Genomic DNA, 23,214 nt, shown 5'->3' with positions numbered 1-23,214 from the left:
GACCTGTAGCTGAATTCCTTTTCCACCCCCTTTTTAGGAATTTGATGACATATGCTGTGCTGTCATCAACAAGCCAAAGCCTAAAGTGGAGCTCCCAGTGGACGAAAAGGACAAGACCAACGGGGCCCATAACGGCCCCGTGAATGGACAGGGTGGGTCGGAGGGCAAGGCCGAGGCCAAGGGAGACCACGGCCAGCAGACGAAGCCGCCCACAGGGGAGATGGACGTGGACTGAAGCCCCTCCACCATCTCCTCAGGATATTCCATCGTCACCCTAGGTTTCAAGTCAGTTTTAGAACTGGTTTACAAGACATATTGGGTTGTTTTCCATGTTCTGTATTTTATCAGTTGTCTTGTGTATTAGGTTCTGACACCTTTATTATGATTTTTTTTTTTTTTTTTTTTGGATACATTATTGCAGTCAAGTGTGCTTTAAGGAGATGTGGAATCTGGTCAAACCTGGGTTATGAATTAGGGCCACACACTTTAGCATCGATACTCATGTCTGTGGCTGTTAGCCGATACTGGATTGGGCTATGGATGCCGCTAACAACCTTCTACTTTATTCCAAAATGTGTTTGTTAATGCAAAACATACAGTTATGCTTTCATGACTGTTTTTTCAGCCTTGGATTAGCACTAGCATTGGACAAACCAATGTTATGTTGGAGAGGATAGTGTGAACTTCGTGCTAATCATGGTCTGTGAAACCAGCTGCTCGAGTTTATGAAAAGGCAAAGGCATTGGATTTCCTTAAGATTCAGAAGTAAACGTGTATTGCAGATAAACTGCTGGTGGTATATCATTATATATTTTAAATATATTTGATTTGGAACATGTCTGCTGTTTAGAATGTGTAAATATTCTTTTAGTAATTTGAATTAGCCAGTTAATTATATATTTAAAGAATAAAAAAATAAAAAGTAGATGCATATTACTGCAGTTATTATGGGAAAGCTTGAAAAAACAAATAATGAGTTTGGATGACAGAAGATCTTGTCTCATAAGATTGTGGTACATATGTTCATTCAGACCAAAACATTATAGTGAACTATATAAAGTTAATCTGCAGTTAAAACATTGCATAGGAAGTGAATCAGAACCAATAGATTTACTTTCCTTGTGTAACATTCTCATTCTTAAAATATATATATATATATAATTGTGCAAAGGTATAATATGACAGACTGATCAGTTAGAAGAGTAGTGGAACAAATAGGTGTACCATGGAAGACATCCAGCAGATCAATCCTTTATAGGCCTGTTTTCATTCTGTTTGCCTTTAGATTATAATTTGTAAAATAATTAGTGCTGTGTCACTGCTGAGGATAATCAAAAACACCTTAGAGGAGCACACTCAGTCTCTGTCGTGAAATTATAGTTTAATAGTCCATTTTAGCTGCTCCCAGAATATGCAAATCAAAGAAAATGCAGAAGCTTTCTTGCCTTCCATTGTCCCATTCAGAACAAATGGGAAAGACCGCAACTTTGTCATCGCCAGTTTGGCTTTAATCAAAAGTCTATTGGACTACTTTGCACTTCTGCTATATATGTAACAACTTGCTGGAGTATCGTATGAGATGCGTTAACACTGTATGTTCAAAACAACCCAAACTAATCCCATTTGAGCTCTTGCTGCAAACTCAGTGACAGTCAAGGTTTTGCTCGTTTGTCTTTAGTTTTATTGAGTATATAATCTTTGTCAGTACATTGCTGAGCCTGTACTGAAAATGCAGAAGAGTGAGAGTGATGGTTTAGACTGGTGAACACACGAGCACATAGAAGCAGGTGGGGAATTGAAGACTGGCACCAGCTTCAGGGCTGCATGTTGCTTGCAATTGAACGTGAGCATGGGACCTGACAAAGCTTACTGGTTACTCCTGCCCAATAAGGCAGTCAGTTTGTGTGTTTGGGATTGGCACACCCTTAATTCAGCGTCTTGCAGGGCAGGTATACATTATGCACTGATTGTATTTGTGAAGTGAGGAATGAGTGTTGTCAATACTGTTCTGTGCAAAGAACCAATGTACTTACAAAGTGTCCTGCTATTATTCTGTGAACCCTCTGTTAGTGTTTGTGTTTGTAACACTGTCAGCTGTTTTCAGTCAAAGCTGGTAATGAGTTTTGTTTGATTGGTTTAATTTATTGTGAGACAGTGTAAAAGTATATGTGTGTGTGTGTGTGTGTGTATATGTGTATATATATATATATATATATATATATATATATATATATATATATATATATATATATATATATATATATATATATATAAATATATATATAGCTACTATCAATACACCGCAAATACAGAGCAAGAGGCAGTTGTCTAGATTTGAGGGATACCTTGTATGTTTTGTTTTTGTTTTTGTAATTTACTTTTCAGATATGTTAGTGGAACATCTATAGGCCAAGTATTTGTGATTACAATTATTTATATATATATATATATATATATATATATATATATATAAATAATCTGTAAGGTTTGACAATGCCTTTATCGTTTGTATGAAAGAGACTTAATTCTGAGTAATACAATCTTGCTGGAAGCATCAGTTGTAAAGATTTTTTTATTAAACATTTAAAAGAGGGTTTCCATTAACCTAAAATCCCCCTTCTCCTGATTGATCCCTTAAAATAACCTGGCTGTCCAGAAGCACAATTTCACCGGCACTCGAGAATTTCGGCTTCATGAACACATTCCATAAAGAATGGTAAGGTGTAGAAGATGGGACTTTTATTCTGTTCGATGTATTTTCCTTAAATATTCTCAAGTCTTATCACATTATCAAGTGACCCCCTTCCCCCTCCTGAGTGAGCGAGTTATTGGATGCCCTAAATTAGACACGCTGTACTGACGCAGAGTTGCAGTCGTCTGACGTCTCTATAACGCAGCTTCTGTCTTTTCTGCTCAAAAAACCCACCACCAATGACATCCAGTATTTTCCATTGCAGCTGTGACAATTTCGTACCAAAGTGGTATTAAATATGTAAAAACAATAACCATACTACTAATAATAAAAGTGTTACTTTTTCTTTCACCTTATACATACACACACTTTATTTTTTGACTGGTTGGTGATGGAGCAAATCATGATACGGTCGGCTGAGGAATACTGGTGTACTGTGAATACAGCAATATGAAATAAACTCCCGCAAACACCAAGTGTCACAAGTGAGTCTCTGTGCATAGTGTCGTAGACAAACGTATTCATTTTCACTCACCAATCGCAGAACCATACTTAAATAAATATCAGTACAGCTACACAAGGAAATATTTAGACTGATTGAAAAACAGCATAATACAAATAACTATTTTCAGGAATTTAACCACATCATTATTACTGGCTAATCTTAGAACATTTCCATAAGAATCTACTCCCAAGTACATTTCTCCTTAACTAAATAGATTTATCCTGTATAGCTTAACAAAATAGCAGCTATGAATCCAGAAAGAGTCTTTGTGTACCCTTCATGTATTTGTGAGACGCATGGCATCTGGGTGGCATTTCTAGTCTCTCATTTGACTGCTCCCTATTGATGCACATGAATGCACATTTACAACCTAGAATAATGTAACCACAGTAGATTGGTACTAAAGGTGTAAACCTGGTAGCTGTACACAGGCTGCAGACCGGGTGGATAATCTCAAAGTGGAGCTCCATAAACAACATATCTTGGCGTTCTGTGACGTAACAAACCAGGAGACTTCACAGCATGTGCTTTTCTTCGGCTCTCCAATTCCTGAAACGACCACAGGTAGTCATTCAGAAGAAATGAGCCGAGCCTTAATTCAAATCTTTTGGGACTGTAGGTGGTAGGGACATGGTGAGCGCTTCAATTTCATCTAACAAACATCAGGAATGGGGTAATAATGCTGAATATCCACAATTACTCCTCTCCATTATTCCTGTCATTTGAAGCATAATAAGTAAGGATGGAGCCCTGTCATTCTCGCCCACTGATCCCCTGCAGCAGCACACAGACGCGGGGCTCTCGCACAGCGGGACGTTTCAGAAAGAGAAATCGTACGGGTCGTGAAGCTCTGCCGCAGGGTCTGGCTTGCGGATGTCCCTGCAGACGTCGTCTAGCTCGTGACACTGCAACGTGTGGTAGGTCATCAGCCTCCCCGACACCTGTGGGATGCTCATGTGGGTCAGGTGATCCCGGCGGGCTCTGCAACACAGGGGCAGACATCACGGCGGGGGCGGGGGCTGCTCAGTAGCACATGAGTATCAGTGCAAAATTTGACTCATTTTTTTTTAATTCTTGTACTTTCTAAGATAAGTAGAATTCAAAGCTTCAAAAGTGGCACACACACACACAACCAGATACACTTTGACTGATATGAAAATATATTCACTTTCACCCAAGACAATGTGATGCAGAGTGAGTGTACCGCCGTGTGTAGGGAGGCTGCCGCAGCTCCTCCTCTATGTCCCGGTCTCCTGTGGGGGGGACGGCTCCCTGGCACACAGTCAGCTGGACAGCACAGAAAACCTCAGTAAGACAGTTTGCTACACTATTAGAATAAGCCATATATTAGGCAACAGACTATTCAGTTTGGGAATTAATTCACTTAAAATGATTTAGATTGTTATTCTTGCATTTAAAATTCTCATTCACTATTTATCAAACTGATTTATACGCTGTAGTCTAGATTAGTCATAGATCATTAGACTCTCATGCTGTTAGTGCCCAAGCAGGTAGTGTGAATGTTCAGCCCCAGTGCAATACCTGTGTGTGAGAGCCTGCTGAGTCTGTCTGGAGTCCCCTACTCTCTGGCCTTTCTGTGCTGCCAGGTGGCCCCTGATGTACGGGCCCCTCAGTGTGGCTCCTTAGATCCTCAGGCAGCTCCGCACTCCAGGTCTCCTTGTCCTTCACATGCCAGCGTTCCTTCTGGCCAAAGGTACCTGCAGCCCGGTCAGCAGGGAGGGGCAGGGACACGGTACTGTATGATTCTCACATTGAATGAGGACAATAAAACAGCCAGGAAACCTTAGTAAGACTAAAGATAAGGAGATGAAGAGACAAATGGACCTTTAAATCCCCCTCTCAAATATGAGCACATCTGAAAGGAGTTATTTCCAAACATCTTGTTTCCAATTCCTGTATTTACTGATTTGGAGAGGTTAAGTCATTCGATTTTTTTTGTAATAATTGCCTGCTTTTAAGTCTTTCATATGGGAAACTTTTATATCAAATGAGTTACTTCCCCCAGGTCCAAAGCATCTCAGAAATCTTCCTTAACCACTAAAATATTCATAATCCATTTCCTCTGTAAAATGGATTCGCATAGACACAGGAAATGTGGGAGGTGACAAGCAGGTCACACAAGAGATGGATAAGAAGCAGGAAAACACTGGAAATTAGAACACTTCCTGTCCACAGGGCCAAGGGGGTCAGGGTTTGGACTGTGATTGGTCCTCTGCCGGTCTGTAACAATAACTACCTTTAGAGTCTGTCTTCTTGCTAGACAATGAGACTAGATCATTCAGTATCTGCTAAGAAACTAGAGCTGCAAGATCACATGCTACTTTGTTCTGTACAACTTTTTACTGAATAAACTAAAGAACTGAAATAGTCAATATATATCATTAAATAATAATATTACAATTAATTTGTGTGTATTTTTGGCACACACAAGAAAAGTCAGCATTTCTTTCTGCATAGAGCTGTCCATGGTGCTGAACTCTGCAATCAGGCTCCTTCACACCAGACTGCAGTGTCACCTCTTACAGCTTTACTGCTGTTCAGTCAACCGTGAAACAGCACTGCAGTGTTGTCAAAGTCCTGACATTTCTTTTTAGCTGTAGGCTGGTACTGCTGTTGGTCTGATGGTTTAGTCACCACCGGCCTAATGGATTAAACCTGATCAGTCATCATCACAAAACTAGAATAAGACAAAACGGTAATGTGTTTAATGCCTGATGCTCCAAGGTCTGTAACCTCATCCTGCTGACCTATTTGTAAAGGACATTACTTTCACTTGAAATGTCCAGGTCAAATGAAATAAATGTCAACCTGTCTGCTGTGAAAACATGGTATTTCAGTAGAGCGCATGATTGAAGGCACACGGTACCTATCAGCTCCCCCTGGCAGCTCCACAGTCGAATCAGGCAGTCGCTGGCGGAGGTGGCAGTCAGCTGCAGCTTGGGCACATACTCTACACTGGCCAGACAAAGCAGAGGAGGTTTCAGAAGAAGGTGAGAAAGGAGTACCACATCTGCGGGGTATCGGGGAAATATATAATCCAAAGGCTGAAATTCCAAACATCAGAAGAAGACATTTTTCAGTTTTGGGAATCCAAAGTAAGTCCTTGTGCACTCTGCAACTATTGGCTGTGTAAATTAAAGTCTAGACCAGGCCCCAGTGTCTCCCTGCTTCTAACATCCAAGATGTTATGCCTTCAATGTAGACTGGCCGCAGAGGAGCCACTGGGAGCATTGAAAACTGAGACTAAACACTCCATGTGGCTTTCTTAGACAGCTCATAATTACATTATTTAATATGGGAGAAGGGATATCAATCAGACAATTCAAGTAGGACACAAAGAGGAGTTTTTTCACAAATCATAGGATTCTTTGATGTTTTTGTTAAAAGTTCTGATCTAAGTCTGCTCGGCAGCAGAGACCCACATCGGAGCTATACGTGAATCAATAGGTACAAGTGCTGATACAGCATCTGTGTCCTTATGCTTATGAATGGAAGCACCACTTTTTCTGAGGTGGCTGCAGTTTCTTGAGTATAGGTAAGATTTTTCTAGACAAAAGCTGCAGAAAGAAATGAGGACAGGACTGCTGACTCTGCTCCTCAGTGTCAACACTGCACAGTGACTGCGTTCGACATCCTGCTCAGATGACATCGTCGGGGGAAGCAGGGCAGCACTTATGGTGATGAATTCCATTGTGAGAAACAGATGAGAGTCTGTTCCTCCCTTTTTTCATTGATTTTACACGTGTGCTCTGGCCATGAAAAACACACCATATTGCAACAAGGGGTGCCTCATTTGTACATATTTTATAAGTTTTAGTGTTCATTTTCTATTTTCTATGAATATATCATTCAAAATAAAAATAAAAATATTACCTGGTAATGCTGTGGGAATGTGCCCTCCATTTGTACAACACTGTGGGGGGAAAAAGTGAAGTAGTGACTGAAAGTAATGTTGAGATACAGGTGGAGATTTAAAGTTCTGTTTTTACCATAGTGGATTACACTGGGGAAACACCTGCTGCCCAATTGCTGACAGTCAATGAACAGCCTAATTATTCTTATTCACTTCTCTAATCCAAGGGCTAAACTCAATGCATTTAGAAGAACAGGGTCAAATAGAATATAGAGAGGAGAGCCCTATAGAGGACAGATTGGGTGTGTGAAATTCCCTATTCCTTTCAATGCACTACAGCCAATGTCTTCCCAGAGCAGCAACAAACAAAATGTATTGATGATGTTGTCATTTAATTAATATAACATCTATGAAGATGCCTACGTTCTCTTTCAATTAAAACAATTCTGAAATAATTATTAATAAATTAACAACAACCAGAAAACTGAATTATTAAAAATAATCACAAGCTAGCATTGAACACTCCCTACAAACATTTTTCTACAAGAGAAGTGCACTGCTCAGACTGGGTAATGAGAACTCATTACAATAAAACTTGTTTGGTTCCTTTATAAACATAGGTGTGCAATTCTTGTTGAATGTGCCTGTTTAACTTGTTCAATGTCTGTACAGTAAGAGGCTGCAGTTAGTTTTAATCAGTAGGCCATGCTGGCAGTCTTACATGGGGGTGTGCTAGTCTCAGGGCCATGCTGGGCGAAGTCTGCGATGTCCCAGATGTGAAGCCAGCCCAAATGATCAGCAGACAATAGCCAGGACCCCCCCTCCCCGAGAGCCAGGTCTACCACTGGGACTTTCTGAGGAAACTAAAAACAAAACACACATACTAAATTATTTTCCCTAATTTACCAGATTTTCTCATAAAATAATCCAAGACAAGAGTCAATGCCAAGCCCTATAATGAATCAGACTGACAATAAAAGTGACACAAAAGTGATAAATGAGAAAAGAACAAGGGAAGCAGAGTACTGTGCCAGTGTCAGAGTGCCCTTACTTTGGTTTCCTCCTGTAGTTCTTTCAGTTTCTTTGATCAAACTTAATCGCTGGGGGTGGAATATGAACTGTGCCATCACTAATGCCCTACTCCAAATCAAAGTCTTCATCACACTGGGAGGATCTGGATAAATATATTTTAAATTAACCTACAAAGGCAGCACGGCTCAGCACAGCCTTGCCCCCTGGAGAGACGTGACAGATTTTTATCTCAGCTCCACAGGGGGAAGCTGTAGTTGCCAATGTGCTATGCTGCTGTATTTCTATGACTCTCTGTCTCTCTCTCTGCCTCTGTTTCCCTCTCTCTCTCACGGGGAGACTGAGACTCTGAACAGTCCCAGCACCAACACTCTGGAGGCCAAGGATCCACCAGGGCTCAGTCCCCACCCCCTCATGGCGACACAGCGGCTGAGTGAGGAAACAGGCCTGTAGAGCAGAGAGGTGTCTTCGGTCTGCGGATCCCTGCGAACTTTAGCTGAATGGCTTGATGAGGTTCTTGGCTCAAAATCAAATCAAGTCAAACTGTTGTTACACAGCGACTATGTCTACAAGAGCATCTCAAATGCTTCACATGCAAGTGCAAAGCAAAACTACTAGGCATTACTAGGAGTAAGTATTCTTTACAAATGGTAAATATAACAAGTGTTTAAGAAGGGGGGAGAGTACTATAAACAGTGAAAAGACTGGGTATGGAAAGCTATAAATTATCACAACAACTTACAAACCCCGTTTAACTGAAGTATTTATGTCACGTTAATGTAAACGTTGACCCACAATATGTCATAAACCTGACACTGAGTTCAGCAGTCTAGTGCCAAGGCTACTAACAGCCAGCAGTAAAAGTAGAACTACATAAGACTGATCTGATGCTCCCCGTTCATGGACTGGCCCTTTATAGAAGCACAATGACTCACCATATAAACCTGGCTGTTCAATTATAAGGCTTAGGAGGACTGGGGGTGAGCACAAAGGCTTGTTATAGTTCAATTGTTTTGCTGCATTGTCTTACACTATGCATGCTCCCAGTACAGTTCCAGAGAGACAGTATGCGTGCAACAGACATCGTCAAGCAGGATGGGCCTTTTGGCAATGCAAAAATTAGCTTGTGTGCAGGGATACAGAATTGCTCCTTGGCCAAAACAATGGCAAAGTATGATCATTAAAAAGGTTCACATAACTGACAGAATTGTTTGACCTCTTCACTGATCAGGCAACATGCACAACCTGTCCAGTTGTTCGGCTTTCTTAGTATAAGGAAAACACATTCTGCTGCCATCACATGTACGAATCTATGTTCTCGTCAGTGCCTACAGTGTATTTCTTTAGAGGAAGTAGCTATCTGTTCAGGAAGGGAAAGACATTAGTATTGCAGTGATCTGAGTGAAGAGCTACAAACAATATTTGGCTGATATAAAGTCCTCAAAACATCATCTTGTTTCCAAAACTCTGAAAAATAATGTATATGTGTGTATAAGAATGTAAAGCTAGTAAATCAAACTTACGCCACTGAATTTCCCAAAGAGTTTCCCGCCACCGAATATATTCCAAAAATGAATGCATCCTATAGGGAAACAAATTAGAAAATTATCAAACCCCCTTGTTTATTTGTTTGTTTCTTATTTCTAAAAAATACTTAAAAAATCAGTTGGATCACAGATTCCCAACACCCTGCTGCCCAGTGACACCCACACCAGGACTCGGATGGAAGGAAGTGCTGCTCTCTACAATAACTTCCCCTCTCTTATCTTTCAGGCTGATCACTTGTAGGAAAATTGCTAGTCTGGAATGGCTGCCCCATTCTCTATCCTAAGAGGCTGAGCTTCACTGTGCTAGACTGGTATGGCTGTGGGGCACCCTTGGCTGCCTTAAGCTGATACATAAGGACAGGAGCAGGAACACATTTAAAAATATCTCCTGCTCTAAGGAAATCAGAAAGAATTTAGACAAGTCTCCGGCCTACATTAGTTGAGAGATGCTTCCTATTAAAACTGGGTTAATGTGTACCACAGAGAAGGTCCAGATCCAGAGTTCACTGGGTCTTAGCCCTTGAGCTGTAAGCACAGTAGTCCTCCTGTTAGTTGTAGAAATTGATATATCCTGTCTAAATAAAGACATCAATATCCAAGAAAAAAAAAAACAACCAGACCTAGTTTTCTGGAAGAAACTTCTGACTATGATCAAACAGGAGAATTTGAAGTAAACAGATACCATAAGCAACTGCTAATGAATGCTGTACCCTGGAAAGAGAGTGCATCATTGATGTGCTAATCAATACACCCATCATTTATTTTACTTGTAAAAGGAAATACTTAGTGTTTAGTAATCTGTGAAATGCTTCTGAAGTGACACTGCTGGAGCTGAAGACTACAGACTGGCAACAGCAGAGCAGGAGCAGAAGCAGCAGGTATACCTCCAGGTCCACTGGCCACTAAGGTAGCTGCGGTTTTGTGATTGGAAGCCCTTGAAAGGATGAAGAGGACCTTGCAAACATTCAGATCCTCATCTAGGAGTAAACAAAACAGTACAGTGATCAGTCAGAAGGACAGTATATACATAAATCCAGAGTATGAAAATAACAGTGGCCTCACTCAGAGCCCATGCTGTTGTTCTAGTTTAGTCACACCAGAATTACTCTGTAGCTGCCTGCTGCAATGACAGAATCTCTGGTCACTGTGATACCTCTTAATTAGGTCTGTGCACTAACGCCACTGCCTCAAAATGCTTTGTCCTTTACATTGCCAATTAAATATGTACTGTCCCTTCCCTGCATTAGTAGCTTCAATGAAACCACTGCACGTACTCAGTCTAATCAATATTCTGTTCGAAATACCACATTGGTGTGCATGGAATCCTTACTTAGCAGATGAGTGGTGCTCTCGGGCCTAGACGTAAACCTTTTGATCAGAGATCTGAGGTGTAATGCTCACTCAGAACTCCTTTCATGAGTGCATACCTAGAGGAATGATTATTTCCACGTTACAACCCACTGTGATGTGTTTCACTGATGCATAGATCCAATCCCAGCAAACCCAGTGTGTTCTTTTGTTCCAGCTGAGCTCTCCATCAGTTAACAGACGCCTTAACCTTTTTCTTAATTAAACATTTGATTATTTTTTTTCATATGTCAGGTGTAGTGGTTCATTAAAAACTCTGGTGTCACAGCACCTCTGCCTTACAGCATTACTGTGCTGCTCAGGGGAGTGAAGAAGCCCTTGGCTTAGCTTGTACCTGGGGGCTGGGACAGGGGACAGCAGTGCAGAGAGCTGAGCTGACAGAAGAGAAGGCCTGACACCAAGTTCCACACCAACACCTCCCCCCCACAACTGGAGGTGGCCAGGAGATTGGGGGGCCAGAGGTCAACAGACACAATGTCGTCTTGGTGGCGGTAGGGCTGGGGATTGTAAAAAGAGGGACATTAATATAATCGTCGATCACTTTCCAACAGCTCTCCCATCTGTGATCATATGACGTCACTATTGGATATGAAACACTCATCTTGCATTAATAATCTGCCTACTGAAACTTCATCTTTTAAGGGGAAGGATTTGATTTTTCTTTAATGTGAGAACAAAACATATGTGTTTTTATTAGAGAGATGCCAAGGGAGATAAGAAGCGTGCCAACACAGAATTCTAAATGAGATTCCAGACCCAATATTTACTTTGTTTGTGTAATGCAAAATAAACACTTTTCATTTTTTCAACATGAATGTTTAGTTTTTCTTTAAGCCTGCAAGGAAAACAAACATAACATTAAATTATGCAATTCACAGTGATTTATCTTAAATTGAATATCTATAGATTGCTTTATTTATTGCTGGATTTAACGACTTGCCTCTTGATGAAGCCACTGTCTTCCCAGATTCTGAACCCCATTGGCACCATCCTGGAGATCCTGGAAAATAGTGACGGCAAAACACAATCCATTGCCCTCCACTGAACAAACTCACAACCTACTGCAACCACGGTCTAGTTAAAAGCCTAAAATCAGACTCACTCAGATTAAAGACAAATTTAAAAGCTAAGACATCAGCAACTGCAGCTGAATTTTAAAATGAAAGGTAGCACTGAGTAAAAAGTCAGGTCGTGATTTATGGGAGGGGTAAAGAATGACACTGAGTAAAGTGACTGACATTTTCTAATTGAAGAGTTTAAGTTTATTGATCAGTGAATAGAGAAGAACTTAGATGTGCATGCACATAAAAGGTGGTAAAGATAAATATAAAGAGGTAATAATGTTGATGTGACCGAACTTCATATCAAACGACACTTGTCCAAAATATATTTGTTCCTAGGTTAAGTTTCATCAACATCTTTTAATGAAGACAAATAGTTTAAATTAAGACATATACACAAAACACTAAACAATATTATAACAAACACATGTGTTCTTCTAATCTTGATTTTAATCTTACTATCTAATAACTCCGGAACAAAATCTTTTCCACCTGCTGTTTGTATTTAAAATAAATACTTACGGGAAAAATGCTAATCCATCTGTCACAGCCAACAGATATTATACACCTTTAAAAAAAAAAAATATATATATATATATATATATATATGAATTAAATTATAATACATTGAACCACTAAGCTTACAAATGTAATGTATAGTTAAAAAATGCAATCTACACCCCCCCGACAGAATTGTGTTGTAGAAAGAACGGACCCATTCCCAGAAACAGACTTCAGTGCAAATTCAAAGAGATTCCTTTATACTTTAAGAAAAGATTACATTTTTCTTATTTTTCTCACCTTTTGTTGTGAATATCAACCTGCATGCAGCTGTTCACTTCATCAGCCACATCTGAGCCTAGCAAATACAAATGATTGAGCTCACAATTGAAAAAGCTTTTAAAACCTTCATCACTTTACTTTCCACTTCCCCTGATTGAACTCTGTCTGTTCATTCTTTAATAGGCTTTCTACTTTTGTTTTACAATACTTTGATACAATCTACTAGTAATTACATTGCTATTAGACTTTGAAGCTGAAGTGGTTTCCTGCACAGTAAAAGGCCTGTAATGAGCCGTGTATGTGCCTATCCTTGTGTACGAGCAAGATGGGATACACTTTTATTCCATGTGAGTAAATATAATTTACTGAAGAGTGCATCAAAATATTAGGACATAAGAACATAAGAAAGTTTACAAACGAGAGGAGGCCATTCAACCCATCGCGCTCGTTTGGTGTCCATTAATAACTAAGTGATCCAAGGATCCTATCCAGTCTATTTTTGAATGTTCCCAAGTTTTCAGCTTCAACTTTTTATTAATTTAATTTATTTCATCATTTGTTCATAGAGTTTGCAAAATGGGTACCTCTCCTGAAGACAGACACACAGTCCCCATTGCTGCAGTCCCATTGTTTGAGTGAGCCGTCTCTGCCCCCTGTGATGATCCTGAGACACAGTACAGTCACAGGGTCAACAACTGTTCACTACTGCCACACTGACCAACCTCTGGCCTGTGGTCTACTACTTGGGAACAAGAAACTTTTCATTCATTTATTGTTGAATGGATTCATGAGTTGATCTTGATCCATTTAACCTTCCATTCCCCAAGGCCATGGCTCCACATCTCGAGATCAGAGCGTTCTCCGACAGTTATCCCCTGGATTGACTCTATACTTTCTATAACTCTACCTCTTTCCGCTGTTGTCAAGTGCCATGCAGGTTACGTCAGCGCCTCCATGAGAACAATGAAACTGTGACAGCATAGCTCCTGTGTTCAAGTCCCATATTCTCACAAGCTGCAAACACAAAAGAAAATTAATAAGAACAGTGCCAACACGGCCCCGTTGAGCTCGATACAACCAAAGAAAAGATGGTCTAGATGGATTGGAAAGTGCTTGTCAATTCCACAGCTAAGGAGCCTTAACATGCTCTTGCTGAGGCCAAATGTGCAAAGTTGCACACCACGATGATGCGTCCTAACTGGTTTCCATTTTGCTACACACACATTGGAAGCCTTATAGAACCCATGATGGTGAGTGACTGTCTGAGCGGATTATAAATTAAACACTCTGTAGTCCTATAATAACTTCAATGTACTTAAGAGTGAGAAATGAGTCAATTCAATGTGAGATTGGATTCCTCACATTGAGGTTTACCTTTATATGATAACATAAGCATCTTTAGATTCTAACCCAGGCAGTTTGAATGTGCACTTGTTTGGATAAGTATTAAGTGTAACTGCTGCCTGATAATTATTGCCAACATTCAATGCCAGGGAAGCAGAGCACAGCGCCAGTTCACTGCATGGCAGTTTTTATGCCACCTGTTCAAATCTTGCTTTAATAAGGGGCTACAGCAGCCCAACAACAGCAGACAGATACAGTCGTCATATGTTCTTTCCCAGTGCATAATGTTCTAGGTTTGTGAAGCACATTAAGCTCATCGCTGATACTTACTGAACCCTGGGAGCAGCTGACAAATAGCTGGAGGTGTGTGTTGTATCGACAGCACAGCACTGCCTCGCGGTGGGAGCTGGAGGAGTGACTGTGCTCAGCTGCTCTGCAGGGAAACAGACAGACAACTATTGGCAGGAGCCTTTATGAGCATTTACCCAAACTGTGTGAGTGTGCTGACTATCTACGAGTGTGCACTGATTATACAGAAAATACAGGGTCTCTTTCACGGCATCAGGCTCACTGAAGGCATTGGAGTCCCCTCAGCAAGCTTGCTGTGAGAGGACTGATAAACACACCCCCCTCCCATTTCGACAGTCCCTCTGGGTTCCACACAAAAACGGTAAAAAAGCCCAACTGTGCAGTCAGCCAGTGCCGACCAAATAACAGTCATTGACATTCATAAAAACATTCTCAGAACATGAGTAATGCAATGGGTTTTGACAAATCGTACAGCTGATTTTCATTTTTCTGATTTCTCCTCATTGATATTTTGTGTATCAGGTTATAATTTGCTCCACTGGCTACATTTTCCCATTACCTGCAAACATAACTGTACATACCATACTAGTCTGCTATTTCAACAGGGGAATAAATAGTAGAGACAAGGTACTGATTTTAGAGAGTGAACAAATCAGCATCAATAAATCATGATAATCCTCCTACACTGCAGATAACAAGCTTGTAAAATAAGTCTGCCCGGAATAATCAGGAGCAGAGTCAGGGTTACTTTGAGTCTACTATTTATAGCATGTGTACCATACAGGTCAGCTGTTATTATGAGATGTAAAAAATACCTGGTGTGCTTTAAAGATAAACAGCTATCACATAAAATAGGAAGTTTTGTAAGCATGTATTTATAATTCGAAAAAGTAATTAATTAACACGGTTTGTTACTCAACTATATTTAGAGTAATTATAGTGAAAGTCTTTTTGTTTCCCTAAATGATTTTTTAAATGTATTTAAAAACCATGGTGATCAATTAAGAGACATTACATTAACTATATTTTGTTGATATTACATAAAAAAGTCAAATAATGGAAATATGGAATATGGAATATTCACTATCTCTGCCATCAAAAGATCAGAAAAACAGGGGTGAAATTCTCAGTCCTAAGAAATGCTGTAACTATTTATCACTTACCAGTCAGAACTTTGCCTGTACTACTTTACTAATTGTACTACACTTTCTGCCTTACCTGCTATGATAAAGTATGTTTAATATCTAAATTAAAACAATAATCAAATAGTAAATGGGTCACCGTGGTAACAAGGGAGAAATCACTAATATGGGTCAAGCTCAAAAACAGAACTATTGTAATGAAGGAAAAATGAAGTATAAAATAATGGTAACTGGGTAGAATATGTATATACAAACAATTAAAACAAATTACAGATTACATTAAAACACATTAATATATATATATAAATTTGAACACTCCCTTAATATAAATGTTATGGAAAGAGTGTCCAACAATGGCTGCACCTATTCCCATAAATGACTGATACATAGATAGATAGACAGACAGACAGATGGAAAGATAGTCTACTGCCACCCTTTCACAACTATTTACAGTAAAGGGTGAAGAAAATTAACCTGCATAGAAAACTAGATCTAGATATAGGAATTATTTTCTATATAATCAGTCTTCTGCATGTGTAAGACTTTAAATTATTGCTTGGCCTGTCATAAAATGTTGTGCAATCAGAAACTTTGAAATAAAAATAGCTTTCATTTACCTACAAACTATTTTAGAATAGTCTCAGTAGGGTTATTTGATTTTTCAATAACAAAGGCCCTACATGCAGCAAGGAATTAGATATTTCCATTGGCCTATATTCAGTGATAAGCTGTGTACCTGTGTCTGAGCTGCAGCACAGCCAGGCTGTCTGTGGCAATGCACAGCGCCCCCAGCTGGAGGGAGAAGCAGCAGGCAGCCAGCTCCCCTCTGATATGACTGGCTCTGGAGATGATGTTGGCTAAACAGGTCTGATCTTCCATACTCCACACCTGAGAAGAACACATGCCTCAGGACATTATGAGGGACATGGAGCAACATGGCATTGACAATGGGACTGACACAATATGTTACATTAGACTTTTCCAGTCAGACAGAAAAGCTACTCCGAAAGCAAGGAAGGCTGAAATGTAATTGTTTTTAGTTTTTTTATATATCTGTAATGGGATATGGGGCTCACTGCCTAAAAGTCAGGCAAGCATGATAGATTGTAACTAGCAAAGGAAGGCCAATATTAAAATAATACTTCACAACTTCAAAACACTTCAGTAAGGCAAGTGTCAGGAAAACAACTCTACTAAAAGTACATTCAATAAACTCCTACCATAACATTGTTGTCAGTGGACACAGAGTAGATCCTGTTCTCTTCACTGCAAAGGTACAGGAAACTGATCGGTGCATTGTGTCCCTGCATTACACCAGTCGGCCATCTGCAGCAAAACAGTGTTCAATTAGTATTGGATCATATTTCATGAGCATCACATATGTCCCCAGTTTAAATTTTTCAAAAGTGATTATGTTGTGCTTACTTTGTAGCATTGAATCTTTAATGATTAATTTATAAGCCTCTAGAAAATGTTGCTTTTGAAGCTATCCTGAAAAAATAAACTGAGTGTATTTGTATTAAATCTAATTTTCACAACCTATACAACTGGATTTAAAAACATTAATCTGATGCATAAGAGAACCCTCTACATGTGGAGTGAACCAGTGGTCTGTCTCTTTCTGTGATCATTCTAGCAGCACTAATGGGAAGACTAGTATTTTTCTTTTAGATGATCCATCTATCATTGTCACCAAGCTCCATGTCCACGCAGGTGACGTGGGCGTAGTGCTCCTGCTCACCCTGGGATGTAGGGGTTCCACAGGCGAATGGTGCGGTCCAGCCCCCCTGAGACGAGCAGGTTCCTCTGCTTACAGAAATCGAAGGCTTTCACTCCCTTGTAGGCCCTGAAGACAGACTCATCTGAGCTGAGGCGACGGGGCGGAGAGGAGGCAGCCTGAGCACAGAGGGAGCTTCTCACACTGCCCCGCTCTGACATATCCTTCAGCCGTTGCAGCACTGTCTTGGAGCCCTTGACACTGCCTGGAATTCACCCCAGTGGTTAACAAAACTCCCCTGAGTGGGGCAACAGAGCGCTATTCAACACACAGGGCCTGATATTCCCAAACCCCTATAATCCCCAGAACCAGTGTTGCTTTGTAAAACTGATCACAGTAGGCACACCACAACTGTAGCTGTTAATCATTGCATCTCTAAAATTGATATTTTAAATGTCAACTTCCCTTACCTATTACTAAAGCTGCGTGTTCATCATTCGAACTGGATATCACTGACTGAATGGAATGAACATATTTAATCTGCAAAGAAATAAAACAAAACGTTATGCCTTAAAGTGCACATTTATATTTGTATCAACAACCACAAGACAGAGGCCAACTTAAAAGTGTAACTTTAATCACAATCATGGCTGCTGTAAATACCCCACAGGAGAGCTCTTCTGTGTTTCTGGCAGTGATGTTTCAATACTTACCAGATAGCAGAAAAGACTACATCTACAAGCCACACAAGTTTCCTAATGTTAACCCAACTGACTCCCTCTTGCTTTCAATGGGAGCCTGATCAATTAATTCACAGAAAAAGCTGGTGATGTGCGATTTCAACATGGAACTTTGAAATGATTAAATAAAAGGGAAAAAGGTACTTTAATAAATACATTTCTACCTGTGTTACCCAATCATTGTGCACCTTCCATCGAATACAGCTGACCTGACGCCCGTCACAGATATTATCCAGGTAACTGCTCGGGATGCCCTCAACTGGGGGACACTTTGACCAGTTTCTGTGAAATAATTAACAGCTGTAATCAGAAATGGCAGGACTATAAGGCCATCACTTCTATAAGGATGAAGGAAGGATTAAAAATAAATTACAGTACTAAGGAATTGAAATGGTATAATGAACAAAATGAGTTGTTTATACATACCTTAGTGTCTCTCCCACATTTGAGATTAAAATAATATTGACACATCCCTACAAACAGAATAAAAGGACTTGTAAATGATTAATTGAATATTTAAACTCTATGAAGACAGGGCATCAGATAATTCTCCAATGCATAAGTAGAAAATATAACAAATTACCTGATCATCACCATAGAGCAAAATGCATTCATCTTCACCTGTGTAACTGGATTAACAAATAAATTAGTAATTGTGCATATATCAAGTATGAAAGATGTATAAAGAAAGTCTATACTGGCAATTTTAATGGGTATAATTCTGAATTAGTGTTTTATTTCTGTTTTTACAATCTCATATTTTTTGCCACCAAATGTATTTTTTATAGATTCTGAAAGGACAAATGAACCAATCCCATTGTTCTCCATATTCAGGTATCAGTTATTGTTTGATTGAAAATAAGTCAAAAAAGTGAATTATTAGATACAGCATTCCCCTGTGGCATTACTGAGTTCAGAATCACATACAGACTATTCTTACCTGTACTCCAGCTGAAGAGGTAAACTTTCAAGACCCGTGATCTGGAAGTATGGTTCAAAATTGGAGAGCTCATAGAGGCGTAATTCTCGATCACTAGATAAGAAAACACCAAACAAGAAAGGAAGATATTAAACATACAGTAATGCATAGACAGTGGCTGCCTTGTTTAGGAAGCCACTTCACAGTATCACCAGTTCACCACCTGATTGACCAGAATGAAGGAGACACACTAATAAAGGGCAACAGGGCAAAACAGACAAATTCAGAGGAAGCTATATAGGCATTTTGCACAGTTACATCGACTTGAAAGTCTAAACCTTTCCAAGCTCAATATGTCAATCTCAGATCATAAAAAAATGTGATTTATGCACTAAGAGTCAGACTTTTCAGAAAGGCAGATCTGGCTCACAGCCCACTCATGAAGATTAATCATACTTTGTGTTTCAGAGACAGCAGAGGAGAAGAAGGTAATGTTAAAGGGCTCTAATAAAAATTCATTATTTATAAACGGCTGGCCCTTTAATTTATGACATTCAAAATAGGTGAAAGACACAAGGTAATTCTTAAAAGACAATTATCTTGGGAATTGTGTAAGCTGCATGTACATACAGCCATACATATTATTTTTCATTTTATTAAGCCTTTCCATAGCTTGAAAACAGATACAGGCCTAATCACAGTATATTACAGAAAAACATGATCAGTGTTTGGAAAAGCTACTGTGAAAAATACATTAAATACAGCTGCAGGAAAATTCTAAGAAACATTGCTAGTTGCACATGTCAAATATGTCAAGAGTGGTACAAAATATTTTTATGAAACAGAAATTGAATTCAGGACAGTGGTTGCTAATCAACATTTTATTCCACAAGGATAACCAGGCTGGAATGCCTTTATAACAAAAGCTCTTGCTGATGCAAACATACCATTTCAAAATGGTAACCTGACAAAGGGTGTTCATTCAACAAGCTGCCATGGCAACCATTATTGAACATAACAAGTATTATTTACACTATTAGCAAAGACATTTATGCTGTTACATAAGAGTTCTTTCTCTCTGGATTAAACAAATGCACTTCACTACTCAGATCCTTTTCAATCCAAGAGTTTCAGATCAGAACCCAGTGGGGCAAATGCAAAAATACATATAGTAGAGAAACACAATTCTCACATTTCAAGTTGCAACATGGCATTCGGAGAAAGCGTGCTACAAGATTAAACAATTGACGCTCATAGAAAAGTAATCTTTCTGTATGCTCCTGTCAATAGGTAATTATAGAAACTGCTGAAACAAAGTTGTATTGCAATCTTATTAAATAGAAAATGAAACTGTGTGTTTCTTGTCTGAAAACACAATCATTTTCCCAACTGAGGCAACCATCCGTTTATTTTTTCCCTCCCAGATTAGTCTAGACCACATTGCCCACAAACTACTCTGTATTATGATTGCAGTGGGGACAGCCGTCATTAGAAAATGAGAAATCTGAAACTAGTTATTACTCTTTTGTACATAGGACTGGCTCAGGCATTGTGTTTCCCCCTAACAAATGTAGCACAACCTGTCCCCAATCACGACTCCGCGTACAAACGGATACTAAGCAGCCTGTAGCGTTGCATTGGGTTTAGAAGAAAATGTGCCATGTGTCTCTTAAAATAAATCATAACTGCAGACATATCATTAACACAGCGCATCCCACAAAGCATCCACCTGGAGCTTAGAGATACAGCATATGGCTCTGAGATTACATTAAGATGTGTAAAAAAAAGTAAATCTGCAAGGTACAGTTAATTATGGCCTTTGTCACCTTCTTTTTCAGAGCATCATTTATCATTTTCCAAACTGTTATTGCATAGCAGATAGTTGCGTCAAACAATCCGTCACCATTTACATTGAATATAAAGCACACGCACCCAGAAACATTGTCTATTGCCTTAAAATTAAGACTATATTCAGGAGATATTCCGAGGCGTGCCTTAAAAAGACTTCATAACATGTTATTGCAGGCTGCTGACTTCAGATCGATAAAGATTTCAGTTTAGTTTGTGTTGAGAAAATATATTCTCACAGTTAAATTATCTGTGGCCTGGGTGACTGCTTGAAGCATTCAGAGTCATACTTTTGCAAAAGATGTCAACCCCTGTGTTCCATTTCCCACAATGATTGACTGAGTCCAATTGTCCTCAGTGTTACTCTTTAAAAACATGTATCCGCCACAGGCTTTAGAGTAGAAAAAAGCTCACCAGGTTCCAATAACAAGCTTGTTATACTGTGGCATTAAGGTTGTATCAGCTATCCACTTGGGAGTCCTGGCTGGTTGTTTGTTTTCTTCCTGTATATAAGTATTAAAAATATAGATTATTATATTATCTGCCTATATTATTACTTCATCAGCATAAAATGTTATATGTGTTTGATTTATCATCTAGATTTAACTAGAGCAGGGGTTTTCAAACCAGTATTGGAGTACTCCTCTGCCCTACTGGTTTTGTTCCAACCTAGGTCTTAATTACTTAATCAAATGGTCTATTGCTTTATTAGGTCAATTAAGGATTCAATTAAGCAATTAAAATCTTGGTTGGAACAGAAACCAGCAGGGCAGGGGGTACTCCAGGACCAGTTTGAAAACCACTGAACTAGAGTAACATACAACTCTAACTATTACAACTGGCCTTCATGGAAACAGAGATTAGCCACTAAACTGGACATACAGGCTTGGGAATACAGTACAAAAGCATTAATTGCCCACATTAGAGAAGAACCAAGAGGAACCAAGCAACACAACACAGCTCTTGCAGCAGCCTATCTTGCCAGGTTTTATAGACAGTTTTACATAAACAATTTAGTAGGACCTGGAAACGTAGTCTCTTTTATTAAAACTATGAGTTTGTTTGGGTGTACTACATAAGGGGTAGGCGAACTAACAGATCATTGGGACCTTACTAAGCTTTTGACTTTAGAATAGTCTTTGGGCTTTTGTCTTTACTCACAAGAAGGGCTTTGTTTTTTTTTAGCTTGAGCTTTGAAGACCAGAGGGACAGCAGGCCGTCCTGGCCCACCAGAAGCAGGCCGCAGTCCGGAGTGGAGGCCATGCTGAGGACAGCCTCTCGGTGAGGGAGCTCTAACAACTGGGCCGGGAGGATGAAGGACACACTGCCTGGACCTGGGCCTGGGCTTGGGCCCCCTTTGTCATTGTAGTCACCTTGGTCGCCCTGTTGGCTCCACAGCAACAAATCGGATCAGAATGCCTTTTCCTCAATCAATGATGAAACGCTAGCAGATCAGTCCTGTAGAACTAACATTGTCTACAGCATCTTCAAACAAAATCATTAACTTTTATGTGTGTTTTTGTTCTGGCATATTATTTATGTACTTTCCAGCTAAAATACTCTGCATTACAAAGACATGTTAACTTTCATATAACATGTAACCTGATATACCAATACAATGGTAAAAAAGGTTATCTTCTTTATTACTAAATTATACTTGTCTTCATGTATTCAGTACCAGATACTGGATATTTTAAAATAAAACGAAATGCTTAACACAATTAAATAATATTGTTTACTAAAGTAACCAAAAGTAAACATTTTACCAGACTGATGCCATGGCAGATCTAAGCTCACACAAATATTCATTATAATTAAGCTATTCAAGCTATACGTAAAGTCAATGCTGTAGTCAAATGCAGAACCTTCAAACTCATCTCATCTCAGAACATTTAATAAAAATAATTAAAGGATGTGACTTGGGTATTATTTGTAGTACATTCTGTTCACAAGAATCTAAAATGAACAAATTAGCAGATTAGCATACATAATTATGCTTGTTATGGGAAAAGGCACGTCAGACTCACAGCAGCAACAGCAGAAGAATAAGCTTTCCTTTGAAACTAAAACAAGCATTTTGCATTTAATAAAAACAAATACATACAGCAGTACATTTTAATCAACTGACACTTCAGACGTGAATGCAAGCAGGATCCTGTACTTACAACAAAGTCTTGAGGATTTGACATATTAAAATGAATGTAAACTTTTTTCCCTGCAATTTAAATAGTCGTGCCATCCACTCAACCACCTCGTTCAGCGATGAATGAGAAGTGTTACTATGGCGATATACTTTTTCAGTATGCAAACAAGCAGGCTGTCCTCAGGGCTTCACA

General features: G+C 39.4%; 2 protein-coding genes and 1 long non-coding RNA gene across 4 annotated transcripts in view; 2 read left to right on the top strand and 1 right to left on the bottom strand.

Moving 5' to 3' along the window:
• Positions 1 to 3,169, top strand: part of hspa4l (heat shock protein 4 like) — a 44,844-nt gene extending 41,675 nt beyond the window's left edge. Inside the window, exon 19 of the mRNA XM_066720173.1 lies at positions 38 to 3,169. Coding sequence (XP_066576270.1) covers positions 38 to 235 — 198 coding nt within the window. The 3' untranslated portion in view covers positions 236 to 3,169. The remainder of the gene's footprint in view (positions 1 to 37) is intronic.
• Positions 3,162 to 22,141, bottom strand: LOC136766597 (cilia- and flagella-associated protein 337-like). The gene is made up of 25 exons (XM_066720174.1): positions 22,040 to 22,141; positions 21,293 to 21,381; positions 19,052 to 19,144; positions 18,695 to 18,740; positions 18,538 to 18,584; positions 18,276 to 18,393; positions 17,842 to 17,911; positions 17,396 to 17,636; positions 16,875 to 16,980; positions 16,391 to 16,542; positions 14,534 to 14,636; positions 13,767 to 13,873; positions 13,444 to 13,523; positions 12,878 to 12,935; positions 12,599 to 12,644; positions 11,956 to 12,015; positions 11,350 to 11,512; positions 10,532 to 10,624; positions 9,624 to 9,682; positions 7,793 to 7,934; positions 7,092 to 7,131; positions 6,085 to 6,173; positions 4,740 to 4,915; positions 4,402 to 4,484; positions 3,162 to 4,178 (listed from the first exon to the last, which is right to left on the bottom strand). The coding sequence occupies exons 1-25, from the start codon at positions 22,139 to 22,141 to the stop codon at positions 4,016 to 4,018; spliced, it is 2,526 nt and encodes an 841-aa protein (XP_066576271.1). The 3' UTR covers positions 3,162 to 4,015.
• Positions 21,724 to 22,789, top strand: LOC136766598 (uncharacterized). Of its 2 annotated transcripts, none has more exons than XR_010821756.1 (2): positions 21,724 to 21,863; positions 22,064 to 22,789. It is a non-coding gene; the product is annotated as an uncharacterized LOC136766598 (long non-coding RNA). The 2 variants fall into 2 exon arrangements; XR_010821757.1 differs by lacking the exon at positions 21,724 to 21,863 and adding an exon at positions 21,872 to 21,960.
• The last annotated feature ends 425 nt before the right edge of the window (positions 22,790 to 23,214 follow it).

Source organism: Amia ocellicauda, chromosome 13 (assembly GCF_036373705.1).
Source record: "Amia ocellicauda isolate fAmiCal2 chromosome 13, fAmiCal2.hap1, whole genome shotgun sequence".
In the NCBI taxonomy this organism is placed as follows: domain Eukaryota; kingdom Metazoa; phylum Chordata; class Actinopteri; order Amiiformes; family Amiidae; genus Amia; species Amia ocellicauda.
The sequence above is the reverse complement of the archived record's forward strand: the minus strand, read 5'-3'. Positions and strand labels throughout refer to the sequence as shown.